This window comes from Salmo salar, chromosome ssa25 (genome assembly GCF_905237065.1).
Source record: "Salmo salar chromosome ssa25, Ssal_v3.1, whole genome shotgun sequence".
NCBI classification, from domain to species: Eukaryota; Metazoa; Chordata; class Actinopteri; order Salmoniformes; family Salmonidae; genus Salmo; species Salmo salar.
This window is the reverse complement of record NC_059466.1, coordinates 44,240,306-44,259,812: the sequence shown is the minus strand read 5'-3', so window position 1 is coordinate 44,259,812 and position 19,507 is coordinate 44,240,306. Positions and strand designations below refer to the sequence as shown.

General features: G+C 41.2%; 3 protein-coding genes across 3 annotated transcripts; all 3 read left to right on the top strand.

The window, feature by feature from the left end:
• Positions 1-1,522: 1,522 nt before the first annotated feature.
• On the top strand, positions 1,523-7,595 carry tlr7 (toll-like receptor 7). The gene is made up of 2 exons (XM_014174491.2): positions 1,523-1,719; positions 3,767-7,595. Exons 1-2 carry the CDS (start codon positions 1,702-1,704, stop codon positions 6,938-6,940), a joined length of 3,192 nt encoding a protein of 1,063 aa, XP_014029966.1. The 5' UTR covers positions 1,523-1,701; the 3' UTR covers positions 6,941-7,595.
• A 217-nt stretch (positions 7,596-7,812) lies between these two features.
• Positions 7,813-13,949, top strand: LOC100302030 (TLR8-like). Its single transcript, NM_001161693.1, is given in 2 exon segments — positions 7,813-7,998; positions 10,624-13,949. Coding segments are annotated over 2 exon segments (3,108 nt in total). The 5' UTR covers positions 7,813-7,995; the 3' UTR covers positions 13,729-13,949.
• Positions 13,950-14,602: 653 nt separating this feature from the next.
• On the top strand, positions 14,603-16,505 carry LOC106586813 (thymosin beta-12). Its single transcript, XM_014174492.2, has 3 exons — positions 14,603-14,845; positions 15,742-15,854; positions 15,976-16,505. The coding sequence occupies exons 2-3, from the start codon at positions 15,755-15,757 to the stop codon at positions 16,005-16,007; spliced, it is 132 nt and encodes a 43-aa protein (XP_014029967.1). The 5' UTR covers positions 14,603-14,845; positions 15,742-15,754; the 3' UTR covers positions 16,008-16,505.
• The last annotated feature ends 3,002 nt before the right edge of the window (positions 16,506-19,507 follow it).

Genomic DNA, 19,507 nt, shown 5'->3' with positions numbered 1-19,507 from the left:
GTCTCCTTTATTCTTCTGATAACAAATGGCATACAATGTAAAGGTCCATTTTAATTTCCAATGATCAATTTCAAAGTATTTCACAAATATTACTTTCTTGTTCTCTAAAGCCAAGCCCCTTTCTGCATCAGTGAAGGGAGCTTACTTCATCTTTCTCATAATTTATACCAAAAACTCTCCTGGACCATGTTTGGTTGAATAACAATGTTTAATTATTTACTGTCTGGAAGCTGGAGAGTGGGTATTCTAACCTTGCCAGGCACAGACAGCGCTGTTTTTCACTGCAGCCACTAGCTAATGTCCCAGTTGTACCAGCATGCATGCCCAACTGATGGAAAGTTTTGTGATGTGTTTCTCTAAACCTAGGTTTCACTTTCATTTACAGAAAAAATGAACCTGAAACTGTGGTAACACAATAGAGAAATGTGTCAGCACATGTCTCCAGTAAACACGTTTCCTCCTTTTATACAGTGCCTATAGTCAAAGTCTACACACCCTTCGCAAAGTTTTCACATTTTACTACCTTAAAATTAAATCTAAATGTGAAACGAAATGTATTGAAATTCTTCCAAATAGAGACCTAAGGCACGTTTTCCTTTAACTTTTTACCTGGGCTTTGCTCTTTTCATATTTCCTTTGATCCTGACAAACTCCCCAGTCCCTGCCAATGGCAAGCATACCCATAACATGATGCTGCCACCAAATACTTAGTGTTTTACAACATTTCATTCACCACATTACTAACCTGTATGACAAAGTGAAAAGAAGGAAGCCTGTGTTAAATCCACATTCTGTTTGCAACAAGGCCCTTAAGTAATTCTGCAAGACCACATGGCAAAGAAATGTAATTTTTAGCCTAAATTAAAAACTTGAATACAACATATCACAAAGTGAAACCCTCTGTATTTGGTAGCAGCATCATGGTATGGGTATGCTTGTCACCGGCAGGGACTGGAGAATTTGTCAGGATCAAAAGAAATATGGAATGCGCTTCCACCAAGTATTAACTCTGGGGTGTGAAGACATATGCAATCAAGACATCTTTGTTTGAATATAATTTTTATTTCGCTTTGAAAATGTGGATTAGGTTGTGTAGATCGTTTGGGGGAAAAATCCACTTTAATCCGTTTTTAGATTTAATATTAAGGCCGAACATTTTGAAGACTGCAAAGCTATCATAAATAAGACAAACTGTATGCATATTCCTATCAATAAATGTTAAAAATCAAGGATGAGCACATGCTTGAAAGAAACTCCATTCACACACAATTAATCAGTACTGCTGCAAACTGCTTAAATTATTAATTAATATATATATATATTAAATTAAGCTATTGAATGTATAGTATTGGATTTATAAACCAAGAAAGCCTACATACAGAAAATGCTGATCAAGTGCTTCAATTAAGCCTGCACCAGAAATAGACAACATTGATTGATTTAACAATTTAGATTTTAGGAACTTGACCTTAGGCAACAGTTGTACTGTATGCCTATTGATAGATAGGTGTCTAGCATCTGCCTAAAGGGAAGTGGAAACTATTAAAGACACTTTCACTCACACATCTGTTGTCCTTCGTTCCATCAGCCTGTGTTTTCATGTTTTCACATGAAATTTTATCGTTCTTAGTACTCCTTTCATTTTACAGTAAGAGAGAACTGAACCGTGAGAACTTATCGACACAAACATTGATCTGAACAATGCTGTCTCGCATGACGGTAAGAATACCTTTCATATGATAATACCTTTCATATGATAATACATGTCATATGATAATACCTTTCATGTAAAAATACCTTTCATATGATAATACATTTAATATGATAATACATGTAATATGACAATACCTTTCATATGGTAATACCTTTCATATGATAATACATTTAATATGATAATACATTTAATATGATAATACATGTAATATGACAATACCTTTAATATGGTAATACCTTTCATATGATAATACATTTAATATGATAATACATGTAATATGACAATACCTTTAATATGATAATACATTTCATGTAATAATACCTTTCATGTGATAATACATTTAATATGATAATACCTTTCATATGATAATACATTTAATATGATAATACATTTCATATGATAATACATTTAATATGATACTGCAGTTCATGAATATAGGGTGTAGCATGCACATCCATTGTGCAAGGAGAAAAAAAAGATTGATGAAAATGAGGAAACTGGGGATTAAGCTCTGTCTAACCTCTAAGCTAACACGATGGTCATACCATGGATCATTTTGATATTTGATTTGGGATTTTAGGACCCCTTTAGGTATAAATTCAATAAAATATTGAATTTGGCCTTTGCTACTACAGAGACGCATTGAATCACACATCTAAAAGTAAATAATCAATAAAGGTCTGAAGAGTCTGTCCTATATCTAGGAGATATAAGAAAACTCAGGAAATATTTTAGTTTTTTTGGACACATATTTAACCCCTTATTTTTGTTGGCACAAAACAACCTCCATACTTCCATTCATTTGTATGGGTTACCTTCAGACGGGTTGTAGAGCAAAACAGAAAACACTGAATGGTTTGGCCTTCCAACTATTATGACCACTCTATGGAAAGGATAGAGTGGTCATAGTTGTTTTGAAGGCCAAACCGTTTGGACACTACATACATTTTTTTTGTGCGAAGACTGACTTTCAGGACATCTCATGGTCTGACAAACATCGCTGTAGCTTGGACACCTTCCACCGCAGATGCAGAAGACCAACATAGGTAGATGTGGCGGATTGAGACAAAAATATCGGATTTCTCTGAAATTAAACTGACAGATTTTGATGGGGATTTGTTTTAATCATGTTACTTAGATTGATGCATGTGTGGGCCAATAGACTCTTAATTAACCATAATTATAAAGGAATCAATAGAGGTGAAGGAAAAAGGAAACCGCACACTGCTCTTGATAGTACCACTGATCTTTAATAAGCTTTACGTATCGGCCTCACGGCCTTCGTCAAAAAAAGCTCTGACGAAGGCTGTGAGGCCGATACGTAAGCTTATTAAATATCAGTGATACTATCAAGAGCAGTGTGCGGTTTCCTTATTCCTTCACCTTGTTCAACTGTTACCATGCACCTGCAAAAAAAGATTGCTCAGATGTGCGAGTGCCTTTTGAATTTTGACTCAATAGAGATAAAAGGACATTTTTATATATTGTTTATGTTATGTTTATGCAGAACAACATAGAAAAGGTCAATAGAATCAGAATAAGAAATAGTAGAAAATAAAAAATGCCTTCACAACCTTTTCATCAATTAACCAACGTCTGCAATAGCTTAGTTGAGCTGAGCCACTGGTTTCTATTTTTGTATATTTTATTGAGCAGTTAATTTACTAAATTATTTTAAGACTCTCTTGTGTCCTGTGGTTTAAGAGAGGCGACATGCAAATAAAACTCGTTATCATTATCCCTCTAGTAATAACATTGTCCTGTTCCCCCAGAGGTCAGAGTGTGTTATCATTACCCCTCTAGTAATAACACTGTCCTGTTCCCCCAGAGGTCAGAGTGTGTTATCATTAACCCTCTAGTAATAACACTGTCCTGTTCCCCCAGAGGTCAGAGTGTGTTATCATTACCCCTCTAGTAATAACACTGTCCTGTTCCCCCAGAGGTCAGAGTGTGTTATCATTATCCCTCTAGTCATAACACTGTCCTGTTCCCCCAGAGGTCAGAGTGTGTTATCATTATCCCTCTAGTCATAACACTGTCCTGTTCCCCCAGAGGTCAGAATGTGCATCTTTCCACGTGTGTGGGGTGATACTGCTGGGCCTGTGGTGCTCCTCTGTGCTGGCAGCTGGAAGCTGGTACCCCAAAACCTTACCCTGTGACGTCACCCTGGACAGCAACGACACCATGGTCAACGTAGATTGCACTGAGAGAGGACTTCTGGAGGTCCCAAAGGACATCCCCAGAAACACCACCAACCTGACCCTCACCATCAACCACATCCCTCACATTAACTCAACGTCCTTCCAGGGCCTGGAGAACCTCACCGAGATCGACATGCGCTGTAACTGCGTGCCCATCAAGATCGGCCCCAAGGACCGCATGTGCACTGAGAGTGTGACTATCAAGACGAACACCTTCAAAGACCTGAGGAATCTGAAGGCTCTATATTTGGATGGGAATCAGCTTTCCAGCATCCCAAAGGGTCTCCCTCCGAACCTCATTCTGCTCAGTCTAGAGGTGAATAAAATATATACCATTCTGAAAAGGAACCTCTCTGACATCACTAACGTACAGATTCTTTACCTGGGTCAAAATTGTTACTATCGTAACCCATGTAATGTTTCCTATCAAATTGAGGAGGGAGCATTTCTACAGCTTGGTAACATGACTCTCCTATCCCTCAAGTCAAATAACCTGTCCTACATTCCCCCAAGATTACCGACAAGTCTCAGAGAGTTGTATCTCTATAATAACAAGATTGAAATGGTTACTGACAAAGATTTTCATAACCTAACCCAATTGGAGATACTTGACCTGAGCGGAAACTGCCCGCGCTGTTACAATGCACCATTTCCTTGTATTCCATGTCCTAACAATTCACTTCAGATAGACCCAAGCACCTTTAAAACGTTGACCAAACTGAGGATACTACGCCTGCATAGTAACTCCCTCACTTATGTGCTTAGAGAGTGGTTTCAGAACTGTAAAGAGCTGCGAGTACTTGATCTCTCAACCAACTTTTTAGCTCGAGAGATAGCAATTACTTACTTTCCACGAGCTCTACCCAACCTGGAAGAATTGGACCTGTCTTTTAACTACGAGCTGCAGAGGTATCCAGCTACACTGCACCTTAGTCCCTCCTTTTCCTCCCTGAAATCCTTGAAAGTACTCCGCATCAGGGCCTTCGTCTTCCAGCAACTCACCCTGGAAGACATCAGCCCACTGATTCATCTAAAGAACCTGGAGGTCATTGACTTGGGCACCAACTTCATCAAAATAACCAACCTCAGCATTCTAATGGAACTGAAAAGCTTCAAAATAATCAATTTATCTGACAACAAAATATCGTCCCCCTCTGAAAGTGGTCAGTCTGTTGCCTTTTCAGGAGGAGAAGCCATACATGGCTCCCCAATGTCAGATGCTGGGCATAACCGCAATGGAGAAGTGAGAGAGATTCATTATTTTAGATATGATGAGTACGCTCGCAGCTGCAAATACAAGGACAAGGAGGATGGGACGCTGAATTCATTCGTCAATACCCAGTGCAGCAAGTTTGGAAAAACCCTGGATATCAGCAGGAATAATATATTTTTCCTTCACTCTAGATTCTTGAACCTTGCTGACCTTAGATGCCTAAATCTCTCTGGAAATGCCATGAGCCAAAGTCTAAATGGTTCTGAGTTTACTTTCCTCACTAAATTACAGTATCTTGACTTCTCATTCAATCGTCTGGACCTTCTCTATTCCTCAGCATTTCAGGAACTGGAAAATTTAGTTATCTTAGACATAAGCAACAACAACCATTACTTTGAATCCGAGGGTTTGACCCACATGCTTAATTTCACAAAAAATCTGACCAAGCTGAAGATATTACTAATGAACTATAATAAGATTTCCACCTCCACCAACACAGAGCTGGAGAGTCGCTCTCTGGAGAAGTTAGAGTTCAAAGGTAACCGTTTAGATATGCTTTGGAGAGATGGTGATACAAGATACATTGACTACTTCAAAAAACTGCTAAATCTGAGGGTCCTAGACATCTCTCACAACAACCTCAACTTCATCCCTCAGCAAGTTTTCCAAGGCCTGCCAGACAAACTCACTAATCTCTACATCAACAACAACAGACTGAAGATATTTAGTTGGGAGAAGCTGATAATTCTTCAGTACTTAGAGGTCCTAGATCTCAGTAGTAATAGCATATCAACAGTTCCCCCAGAGCTCTCCAACTGCACCAAATCTCTCAAGACACTCCTCTTACGCAGAAATCAAATATCCAAACTCTCTGCGTATTTCCTCAAGGACGCCTTTAGTTTGAAGTATCTGGATCTCAGCTTCAATCACATTCAAAACATTGAGCAGACCAGCATCCCTGATGATGTTGTCGATCAAATGGACACGTTAGTCCTGAACAACAACAAGTTCATGTGCAACTGTAACGCCCTCATGTTTGTGATGTGGCTGAACCGCACCATGGTGAACATCCCCAGACTGGCCACCGCTGTGGTCTGTGCTGCTCCAGGAGCCCAGAGGGGTCATCCGGTCATCTCCCTGGACCTAGAACTGCAGGCCTGCCAGCATAACTACCTATCCATCATCCTCTACATCCTCCTCACATCCCTGGTGCTCAGCTTCGTCACCCTCCCCATCTCCAGCCACCTCTTCCTCTGGGACGTGTGGTACCTCTACCACTTCCTCCTGGCCAAGTTCAAAGGCTACAGACGCCTGTCCTCGCCGAGCGCTGCCTACGACGCCTTCGTGGTGTACGACAAGAAGGACCCGGAGGTATCTGAGTGGGTGCTGAAGGAGCTGCTTGTTCAGCTGGAAGAGCATGGGGACCACCCCTTACAGCTGTGTCTGGAGGAACGAGACTGGATCCCTGGCTGCCCCCTGATTGACAATCTCTCCCAGAGCATTCACCAGAGCAAGAGGACCGTGTTCATACTGACGAACAAGTACATCAAGAGCGGGGACTTCAAGACCGCATTCTACATGGCCCATCAGAGGCTTATGGATGAGAGAGATGATGTGATTGTCTTGATTTTCCTGGAAAAAGTCCCCAGTCACTCAAAGTACCTGAGACTCAGGAAGAGGTTGTATAGGCGGTCAGTGATTGAGTGGCCAACAAATCCTCAAGCGCAGCAATACTTTTGGTTTAGCCTAAGGAGTGTACTGGTAACAGACAGTCAAAAACAATACAGTAATCTCTTCAAGGAGACTCTTTGAAAAAGGCCAAACACAATGATTTTTCGCCATGTTAAGAATGCATAGCATTGCCCTTTTTTGTGATTGTGTAATGTCAAAAAAGAGGGAAGCAAACCAATGGAGAACTTCCTCAATTAATCTATGAAGTTTCTGTTAGATTTAGCTCAGATGGCGGGATGGGAATCTGTGGCTATGGTGCCAGCCAGTCAGAGGCACTCAAAAACAATACAGTAATCTCTTCAGGAAGATTCTATGAAATTTTACACTTAGAATTCACCTTACCCACTGGGCACACACTGGTTGAATACACGTTGTTTCCACATCATTTCAATGAAATGACATGGAAACAAGATGGAATAGACGTTGAATTGACATCTGTGCCCAGTGGGTAGTGTAGACTTTTTATGTGGTGATTGTTGTAAATGTGACAATTATCTTAAAGACGGTTTTAAGGTTCACAGTAAATGTAATGTATCTGGAGAGAATGTGGTTTTAAGGTTTACAGTAAATGTAATGTATCTGGTGAGAATGTTTAGATATGAATTTTCATCTCTAATACTGACTGATTATGTTTGCTGTACTGCAATGCTTATAAATATACTGTCTCAATCTCCTATCCTGCTGTGGAGAGTAAGGTAACAATAAGTTAATAAAATAATAATGATTCACAAAATGTTTAACTGATTCTGCCTTTAATCTCTTGATGCATGCCATATGAAACAGTATAAAACGAATGAATTACAGAAAGTGGGAAGAAAATCATAAGAGAACTTCCCTAATAACAATAACACCCCAACACTGACTACCCAGAATCCACCTGACTGAGGCAACCAACCAGCTTGTTGAACACATTTGACTAACTATAGCTGCTAGGGGAATTTTAGTTGCACTTCAGTGTGTGTTTGAGTAGAGAGGAATTGAGTCATTACACAAGGGACTACATCGATGGAAACAAAAAGAAAATGAACAGTCCTCTGCAGTTTTATTAAACTTTTTTGCTAATCGGTAACTAAACTACCAGGCACTACTGATTTGAAAGGCTTTCAAAATCTCACAAGGAATCAACGGTAAACAATATGGTAAGTTTGATTCATTTCAGTTATTATTAATATATGTAGGGTATGTCTATTTAGCATATTTAGGGTATTGCTTTTCTCAAGCTGCAAAATTGATAATGAAACATGAGAAAATACATTACTCTTTAAAGGGGAAGTAGTGTTATTTCACAATCGCTACATTCACAAATGCCATTTCTATCTAGGCAAACATATTGTAGATAACTAGTATGCGGAAATAAGTAGTATGTCCTCCATCACAAAGCTATTGCTATTGAGCTATTGTCCATAAAATGTGTGCTTGTAGGCCAGCCCTTGATCTTTACTCTCAGTTCCATTACATTACACATAAGAGTCATTGGGTGAAGGCGTCTTCTGTGGGGGGGGTTTGTTAAGCGCCCCGATGCTCAGTCTGACCATTAACACGCATGGCTTGCAGTACGTTTTTGGAAGCGTAAGGACCTTATCTTTGATATCAGCGAGAAATAATATCCCACATGGCCAAATCTTCACATTACAGCACGTGTTTACAGAAGACAGATGGAAGAGAGAGTGCTGTGCTAATTAGCTATCTAGTACGCTCTGAACACCTGTGCTAATTAGCTATCTAGTACGCTCTGAACACCTGTGCTAATTACCTATCTAGCATGCTCTGATCACCTGTGCTAATTAGCTATCTAGCACGCTCTGAACACCTGTGCTAATTAGCTATCTAGCACGCTCTGAACACCTGTGCTAATTAGCTATCTAGCATGCTCTGAAAACCTATGCTAATTAGCTATCTAGCACGCTCTGATCACCTGTGCTAATTAGCTATCTAGCATGCTCTGAACACCTGTGCTAATTGGCTATCTAGCATGCTCTGATCACCTGTGCTAATTAGCTATCTAGCATGCTCTGAACACCTGTGGCAATGGGCTATCTAGCATGCTCCAAATGGAGGTGTACCTGTGGATGTATTTCAAGGCCTACCTTCAAACTCAGTGCCTCTTTGCTTGACATCATGGGAAAATCAAAATAAATCAGCCAAGACCTCAGAAAAAAAATGGTAGACCTCCACAGGTCTGGTTCATTGGGAGCAATTTCCAAACGCCTGAAGGTACCACATTCATCTGTACAAACAATAGTACGCAAGTATGAACACCATGGGACCACGCAGCTGTCACACCACTCAGGAAGGAGACGCGTTCTGTCTCCTAGAGATGAATGTACCTTGGTGTGAAAGTAGAAATCAATCCCAGTACAACAGCAAAGGACCTTGTGAAGATGCTGGAGGAAACAGGTACAAAAGTATCTATATCCACAGTAAAACGAGTCCTATATCGACATAACCTGAAAGGCTGCTCAGCAAGAAAGAAGCCGCTGCTCCAAAACCGTGAAAAAAAAGACAGACTACGGTTTGCAACTGCACATGGGGACAAAGAAGGTACTTTTTGGAAAAATTCCTCTGGTCTGATGAAACAATAATAGAACTGTTTGGCCCTAACCACCATCGTTATGTTTGGAGGAAAAAGGGGGAGGCTTGCAAGCCAAAGAAAACCATCCCAATCATGAAGCACAGGGGTGGCAGCATCATGTTGTGTGGGTGCTTTGCTGCAGAAGGGACTGGTGCACTTCACAAAATAGATGGCATCATGAGAAAGGAAAATGATGTGGATATATTGAAGCAACATCTCAAGACATCAGTCAGGAAGTTAAAGCTTGGTCGCAAATGAGTCTTCCAAATGGACAATGACCCCCAAGCCTACTTCCAAAGTTGTGGCAAAATGGCTTAAGGACAACAAAGTTAAGGTATTGGAGTGGCCATCACAAAGCCCTGACCTCAATAGTATAGAAGATTTGTGGGCAGAACTGAAAAAGTGTGTGTGAGCAAGGAGGCCTACAAACCTGACTCAGTTACACCAGCTCTGTCAGGTGGAATGGGCCAAAATTCACCCAAATTATTGTGGGAAGCTTGTAGAAGGCTAACCGAAACGTTTGACCCAAGTTAAACAATATATCGTCAATGCTACCAAATACACTCAATTAGTATGTAAACTTCTGACCCAATGGGAATGTGATGAAAGAAATAAAAGCTGAAATAAATCATTCTCTCTACTATTATTCTGACATTTCACATTCTTAAAATAAAGTGGTGATCCTAACTGACCTAAGACAGGGAATTTTTACTAGGATTAAATGTCAGGAATTATTAACTGAGTTTAAATGTATTTGGCTAAGGTGTATGTAAACTTCCGACTTCAACTGTATCTAGAACTGTATCGCAATTGATAATTGATTCATGTTCAGATGGAGTATATGGCTGTTTTTTCTACCAGAGCCAGTCTACCTCTGAAAATAACATACCGTATAAGGTCCTTGCTACTTACATCTTGGGCTACTTACATCTTGGGCTACTTACATCTTGGGCTACTTACATCTTGGGCTACTTACATCTTGGGCTACTTGTAGGGCTACTCCACACAGAGGAGGCTGACGGACGTTCCATTTATTCCATTTCAGCCATTACAATGAGCCCATCCTTCTATAGCTCCTCCAACCAGCGTCCTCTGACTCCACGTTAGTTAGACATCTCATCATGAATCACTAGTCTTTCATCAATCTGTCATTATATTTCCATCCTCACACGTTTGTACTTTATATTTACAGGCTGCTACCACCTGCTGGTCACAGTTGGCATCATTGTTCCTGTGTCACTTCCTGGTCATAAATGAATGTACCTTATGGATGCCATGGGACTTTCCATGTGACATTAAGGTGGTCAATACTACCAAAACCACTAATGACATCATCTTCAATTGTGAGGAGCGTCGACTGAGAAACATACCTGATGGCATCACCAGGAATGTGACTGTGCTGGACCTATCAGAAAACAACATCCAGAATGTAAAGTTTCATGCATTTTCTAATCTGGAGAACCTGACCATTCTCAATCTCAACTGGGTCAACAAAAACCATATAAGTCACATTGCCGAAGGTGCCTTCAAAAATCTGACAAACCTGCAGGATCTAAGGCTTAATGGAAATGGCCTCATTGAAATTCCACAAAACCTCCCACCTTGCGTGGAAATACTCATGCTGGACAATAACAAAATCAATTTCTTGAATATGAGCAACCTCTCTGGTATAACACATGTGAAGGAGCTCTTCTTATCCAAAAACTGCTTCTACTGGAATCCTTGTGAGAATAATTTTACTATAGGAAACGGCACATTCTCAGCGTTGATTAACTTAGAAGTTTTGACGTTGTCCTTTAATAATTTAACTCATGTTCCAAAAGACCTTCCAAGCTCTTTAAAAACATTATGGCTTGAATCTAACAAGATACAGTATATTTATAAGGATGATTTCCATGGACTAACCCATCTAAAAACCCTTGAATTACAGGGAAACTGTCCACGATGCTCCAATGCTCCATATCCGTGTGTCCCCTGTCCCAATATTTTCCTAGATATTCATCCTCATGCATTTCATGGCCTTACAGAGTTACAGACACTGCACCTAGCAGGGAACTCACTCCGTTTCATCAAGAACTCCTGGTTTGAGAGTTTAAACAATCTTAAACAACTGTTCCTCTCTTATAATTTCTTGTCTAAGGCTATGACTGAAGGAAGTTTTTTTAGCTATCTACCAAAGCTAGAAGTTATGGATTTTTCATTCAATTATGATTTGTTAGCCTACCCTGACACCCTACTGCTTTCAAGACAGTTTTCTAAATTGGTGTCACTTAGAACATTACATATAGCAGGTTATGTGTTTAAAGAAATCCAGTCAGATACTCTCAGCCCTCTCCATCATCTAAAAAATCTGTCAGCGTTAAACATGGGAATTAATTTCATTGTTCGCTCTAATTCTACCATATTCAGAAAATTCTCACACTTGAAACTAATATACCTTGCAGAAAATAGGCTGTATCCAGTTTCAGTGAGCGATTCACCAGGCCGTGTCTTAGGAAGCAATTCAAAGCCGGCGCTGCACAAGTCACCTCTCACTAGTCACTATTCACATTCAAAGGATTTTTCCTTTGAGTTAAAACACGGCCTTGTGAAGCAAGAGTGCTTTGACTCTGGTCGAGTGCTGGTCCTGAGTTCAAATAATATCTTCTTCATTTCTCCAAGGCAGTTTGAGGGCTATGGTGACATTGCATGTCTGAACCTATCAAGAAATGGATTTTCTGCAGCACTGAATGGGACAGAGTTCACGACGTTACCAGCCCTAACATATCTGGACCTGTCCTTTAACAAGATTGACCTGGCCTATAACAATGCATTTAAGGAATTACACAAACTACAAGTATTAGACCTAAGCTACAACAGCCACTATTTTGAAGTGTCAGGTGTGACACATAATTTAAATTTTTTGACAAATCTACCGGCTTTGAAAGTACTGAATATGTCAAACAATAACATTTTTACATTAACAACTAAGCAGATGACAAGCGCATCTTTGAAAGAGCTTCAATTTCAACACAATTTGTTGGCCACATTATGGAAAGAGAGGGACGGATCATACAACAGCCTTTTTAAAAACCTGGTGAATTTAACCTATCTGGATATATCATTCAACAGCATTGAGAAGATTCCATCAACAGTCTATGAAAACTTACCGAATACCCTTCAGAAACTATGCATTAGTCATAATTTACTCACCCATTTTGATTGGGATAAACTGGCTAGTTTCCAACAACTGAATATTCTGGATCTAAGCTATAATTCTTTATATCACATGTCAGCAAATCTCTCAAACTTCACAAATGCACTTCAGATGCTTGACTTGAGCTACAATCAGATTGCTCAACTCTCTGATGGATTTCTTAAGGGTGCTCAAAGCCTTCAGATACTTGACCTCAGCCACAACCAACTGACTATCATCAACGAGACCACCTTCCTATCGGGCCCTGAAAACTACATGAAAACCTTGTCCTTGCAAGGTAATCCATTCCAGTGTACCTGTGACTTATTAGAGTTCCTCATGTGGATTAAGGATAACAAAGACATAGAGATCCCCAGACTGGCCACTGAGTTGATCTGCAACATGCCAGCCAAAATGAAAGGCCAACCAGTGATACTGTTTGACAAGAAAGAATGCCTCAATGTCAACAAAGCCTTCCAGATTTACTCCCTCTCCACTTCCTTGATCATGCTCACCATGGTCATCACCATGGCAGCTCATATGTTTTATTGGGATGCTTCCTATATGCTATACTACCTGAGGGCGAAGCTGAAGGGATACCATTCCTTTAGGTCCGCAACAACAGACAATCTCTATGATGCCTTTGTTACCTACGACACCAGAGACCTGTTGGTGTCAGACTGGGTGCTGAACCACCTGCGGGTGCAGCTGGAGGAGAGGCAGGAGAGACACCTGCCTCTCTGTCTGGAGGAGCGAGACTGGATCCCAGGGGTCCCCCTGATAGACAACCTCTCCCACAGCATCCGACAGAGCCGCAAGACTGTTTTTGTGCTGACCGAGGCATATGTCAGGACCGGGACCTTCAGGATGGCTGTGTACCTGGCCCACCAGAGGCTGCTGGATGAAAACATGGACGTGATCGTGCTGGTTCTCCTGGAGCCTGTACTGCAGCATTCTCACTTCCTCCGTCTGCGGCGGCGTCTGTGTGGGAAGAGTGTTCTGGAATGGACCCGGACTGCAGCCGCAGAGCCCTGGTTCTGGCAGTGCCTGAGGAACGCTGTCAGTTTAGACAACCAGGTGATGTACAACCAGATGTACTCCAGGTACTTCACCAATAAATAGAGCACAGGCCAGACCAGAGACTCAAGAGGGAGGTAGCTTTCTCACACAAATAGACTGAGCAGTTAAACACATCTGCATATCTCTTTTTACAAGCTCTTATTATATCATTTTGTTTGACTCTGCACTGAACAATATGGATGATTCTGTACATTTGAAATCAACAATACGTAAATAAATGTTCTATTCATTGCTTTAATGCCAAACACTATGGCCACCAGTTATTACATTTGTGGTTCAGTTTTTCAGTTTGATAATATCTATGGTTAGTGGGTGGTTCTAAACTGTATTTTCAAAGGTTTTTGCTAATATGTTCAAACCTCATGCCATTTATAAGTAGATATCAGATTTTTTTTTAAAACACTATTATTGGAGCAGTCAGTCTGTGGACGGACATCTGTCTCAGATGGGGGGGGGAATCTGGGGCTGTGGTGTCAGCTGGTCAGTGGCACTTATGGTATGTGACAATAAAAACATAATTTTCATATTTTTTATTTTTTATTTAACTAGCCTCCAGTGATTGAATTGAAATTGTTAAAACTCATTCCTTTATTCTATGAATTATCATTTTTTAAAAATCACAAATTCAAAACATTGTATAGGGAATCGCTTTGAACTACGCAGACAGTCACAGCACCAGTGTGCCTTATGATCATGGAAAATGCATTATCTAAAATGTAATCAATGATGTAGGGATCAACTAGTAGTCCTACTGTTTCTAATGCAAACCAATGAAGTCAGGGTTACCATCTGATGTAATACTATGTTAATCCACAGGATGTCATTATTAACACAATCACGAAGAGTTACCGGTGACAGTGGACTGGTTTGGGTTGGCAGCAATGCTCGGAAATGGTGCCCTAAATCATATCAGATAAAAATTCGTTGTCCAATACGATAAACAAATAAAACCATAACTATTACTTACGCTCTCTCTCGCTTGTAAAGATGACGTAATATATATTTCCCCCAACCAAGTTGTGCAAGAGAGTGAAGGGACGTGACGTCATGCGGGACATTAGCATATTGCGGAGTATAATAGACTTTGATTGACCAGCCCGCCTTCACTTGTGCTCTGCGCCATCTGGATCGACACTCATTTGTATCCAATACACCTCCGGTGAGTGCGCAAACAAATGATTTAATTATCTAAGGCCTACCATAGCATGTTTAACCAACGAGGGTAACTTTACAGCCATGTAGTTAGTATGTTCTGTCGTGTAAGCTAGGAATGGTCCAACCGCTGCAATAGCCATAAGCATAATCAATATATTGCTCACTTAATGTATTTCTAGATGTTGGTGAAGTCCTATTCAATAGTGCGTAATTGTTTGTTCTCTATCTTGAAGTGGGTACCCTAGTAAGTGTTTCTTTGAGTGAAACGTATCAAGTGTAGATTTTTAACGTAGGCTACAATGTTGCCTACAAATATTATCATGTCTTGATGTAGGATGTGCTACAATGTCAATATGATAAAGCGAATGTGCAAATGCTGACCTGATGGTCGACGCCACTAGTTAGCCTCAACCTGTTTAGCGATGCTGCCAAGGAGGGCGGTGGTTTTAGACTTCTTCTCCTGCAGACAGCTATCACAGGATGGCACAATGCTGTTCTCCAGATCTGTCGCCAATGAGAACACGTGCTCGTAGAATAAACTGCATAAATGATGCCATTTTACGTTGCTTTTGTAAATCTGGAAAAGTAATGGACTAGGTAGGTTGTATGTACTCGACTTAGATGTGGGCTGCTTGCCCTGCCCTACAGGGGGAGAATGAAAGCATGTCTTACCCCCCCCAACACATGTGCTGTAGGGGATTGTGCTCTTTGTCTGCGTTTTGGTTTTGATTTGACTGTATGGGCCTATTAGGAGTAACTATCATGGAAGCTGTTAAATTGTGTGCAAGGCCCATGGTTTCATAGACAGTTTTTGTTCATATTTGCCAATCTGGAATAAATTCTTGCCGTTTTCATTTGCATTGAAACCTTATTGTTCAGTGTCATCTGCTCTTTGACCAGATCCTCTGCAAACATGTCTGACAAGCCAGATCTTGCGGAAGTCTCCAACTTTGACAAGACCAAGTTGAAGAAGACCGAAACGCAGGAGAAAAACCCCTTGCCCACCAAAGAAAGTATGTTAGGTTTATTCTATGTCAAATGCTGATTATCCTTTGTGAAATTGGTGTTGTCTTGCTGTTAAGTTGACACTGTGTGCAAACATTAAGAACTAACATGTTATCCCCTTCCTTGCAGCCATTGAACAGGAGAAGCAAGCAACAGCATGAAGCCCAAGCCTCCACTATGCACTGTACATTCCACGAGCATTGCCTTTTTTTTTCTCACTTCTTTTAGCTGTATAACTGTGTAACCAAAACCTAAGTTGCATTGTAATTGGACAAAAGCAGAAGCCTGTACAGCCTCCTACAACCCCTCCCTTTTACATAAAGTCTGACAGGAAACAACTACTGACTGGCAGTCTGACTAGGAGGATGTGTCGCTCGTCTCATCCTGACTCACTCCAGTGCTCTGTCACCTGTCCCTGCCGTGTCCCTGCATCCCGCCACTTGTGGTTGTGAAGGGAAGAGCAAGGGTGTGATGGATCAGTCCAACCAGGGACACACACTGCTGACATCCTGTGTAGTTCAGCTTCTGGCCACCTGTGAAATGCTTTCAAATCAAGCAGTGTTTTGTTTTTGTGTTACTTGTTAAATTGTTTTGGATAAGTTCAATTCTTGGAATGCACAAGTTTGTTTTGATATGCAATTAAAAAAAATCTAACTGTTTGGTATTGTAATTTTCATTTTGAATATGCTTACATTTGTTTCAAGTGTCACATTGTACACCTTGTTCTAAATGAATGTTCATTACTACTATTTGTGGTATCTTTCTGGACTACTGGAATTGCGTTGTATACTGCGGAATGGCTGTGAATCACTGTTAATCAGAATCCAAGCAGTGTGTTTCTAACTGCTGGATGTGTGGTTGCAGGTTAGTCATTTAGCATGCTTATCCTGAGCACTTTCCAGTTAGCCTAAAACTGGCTAGGTGAGGCAACCTATTTTCAGTTAAGTGCAAAGGTGCTGCTGGAAGGGAAAGACTAGTGTTTTTTTTTTTGATGCCGGTGATGTGGCTTCACTGACGCACTAGCTTTGGCGCACTAAGTGGATGAGCCCTTGGCACAGTGAACACAACTGACCTAGAAAAGCACCATTGGCACTCATCACTATAACTGGCTTAATGGCCTGCCTGCCCCAGCAAAACAATGGACCCTTGGTCTGGACTTGTGGTAGGAAAGCCACATTCTTAAAGGACTTATTACTTAGTTGGGCTGGACTAGGGACATATTACAATGGCTGTTCCCAGTGTAGTAATTGCTTAGTTGTACTGATGTTTTCAATGGGGTGGGGGGTGACCATATTGCAATGATGCCTTGTCTGAATACAACAATCCCTTCTCATCCAACAGGCAATCAGCATTTTGGCAATATGTTCTCAAGTTTAGCCACCAATGGAGATGGCTTGCATACTCAATACAGGTTTTACTAGTCTAACTCATCCCCGTCCATAATTTGATACAGCTATCGGCAGGTGTATAGTCAGGTTAATTAAGTGGATTGCTGTTAAACTGGTTTAGTCTGACAATCCCACTGAAAGTGGATATCTCCAGCCGAGTGTCTTTTGATTTACCCATTCTTCCTGGACACCATGGACTTGTACCAGATTAATTTGGTCAGGTGCTTATGCTGCGTTCAGAACAACTGGGAACTCTTGAAATTCTACTTCAGTCTGTTCAAGACAACTGGGACTCCTGGGGGGAAAAACACACTCCGACTGTCAAATCTTTTGAATGATCATCCAAGTCACAAGCTCAGGCACAAGCTCCCCCCCCCCCCGCCTCTTGAAGGCACCAATAGCATGGGGCCGAAAGGCACTTTGGGGCAACAACCACCCGAGCCACTGCCTGTTCACCCCGCTATCATCCAGAAGGAAAGGTCAGTACAGGTGCATCAAAGCTGGGACCCAGAGACTGAAAAACAGCTATCTCAAGGTCATCAGACTGCTAAACAGCCGTCACTAACATAGAGAGGCTGCTGTCAACATACAGACTCAAATCTCTAGCCATTTTAATAAGAAATTGGATGTAATGTATCACTAGTCACTTTAAACAATGCCACTTTATATGTTTACATACCCTACATTACTCATCTCATATGTATATACTGTACTCTATACCATCTACTGCATCTTGCCTATGCCGTTCGGCCATCGCTCATTCATATATTTATATGTACATATTCATTCCTTTACACTTGTGTGTGTAAGGTAGTTGTGAAATTTGTTAGATTACTTGTTAGATATTACTGCATGGTCGGAACTAGAAGCACAAGGATTTCGCTACACTTGCATTAGCATCTGCTAACCATGTGTATGTGACCAATACAATTTGATTTGATAACACAACTCCCAATGAGAAATTAAATGTACTGTAGAAACGTAATCATGCACAACAAAGGCTGTGTTTACACAGGCAGCCTAATTCTGATCTTTTGCCCAAAGATTTTGCCCATATGATTGGTGAAAAGACCAATTAGTGGCTAAAGATATCAATTTGTCTGCCTGTGTAATGTGGGAATTTTGAGTCATCAACTCGGGCAGATTACAGCCTCTGCTAATGTCACAAAGACACTGTCTCCTCTCATCAAGCTGCAATGATGTCCCCAAAGACAGTGTCTGTCTCCTCTCATCAAGCTGTAATGATGTCCCCAAAGACAGTGTCTGTCTCCTCTCATCAAGCTGCAATGATGTACCCAAAGACAGTATCTGTCTCCTCTCATCAAGCTGTAATGATGTCACAAAGACACTGTCTCCCCTCATCAAGCTGTAATGATGTCCCCAAAGACAGTGTCTGTCTCCCCTCATCAAGCTGTAATGATGTCCCCAAAGACAGTGTCTGTCTCCTCTCATCAAGCTGTAATGATGTCCCCAAAGACAGTGTCTGTCTCCCCTCATCAAGCTGTAATGATGTCCCCAAAGACAGTGTCTGTCTCCTCTCATCAAGCTGTAATGATGTCCCCAAAGACAGTGTCTGTCTCCCCTCATCAAGCTGTAATGATGTCCCCAAAGACAGTGTCTGTCTCCTCTCATCAAGCTGTAATGATGTCCCCAAAGACAGTGTCTGTCTCCCCTCATCAAGCTGTAATGATGTCCCCAAAGACAGTGTCTGTCTCCTCTCATCAAGCTGTAATGATGTCCCCAAAGACAGTGTCTGTCTCCTCTCATCAAGCTGTAATGATGTCCCCAAAGACAGTGTCTGTCTCCTCTCATCAAGCTGTAATGATGTCCCCAAAGACAGTGTCTGTCTCCTCTCATCAAGCTGTAATGATGTCCCCAAAGACAGTGTCTGTCTCCCCTCATCATGATGTTATCTCATGAAACCTCTCCCACCATGACTAAGGCCAGAATAAGCACATCGTTCTCTGACCCAGGCTTTATGGCAGAGGAGTCCATATCTTCTTTGGGATCAGTCAGGACCATCCTGAGGCTGAAATGTCCCACCCCCTCCCCACAGCCTCTCAGCACAGAGTAGTATAGCATAACACAGCACAGTAAAACCCAGCCCACTATAGAACCTCAGCACAGTCTGATCCAGCCCACTATAGAACCTCAGCACAGTCTGATCCAGCTCAGTATAGTTATAACCTCAACACAGTCTGATCCAGCCCAGTATAGTTATAGTCTCAGCACAGTCTGATCCAGCCCAGTATAGTTATAGTCTCAACACAGTC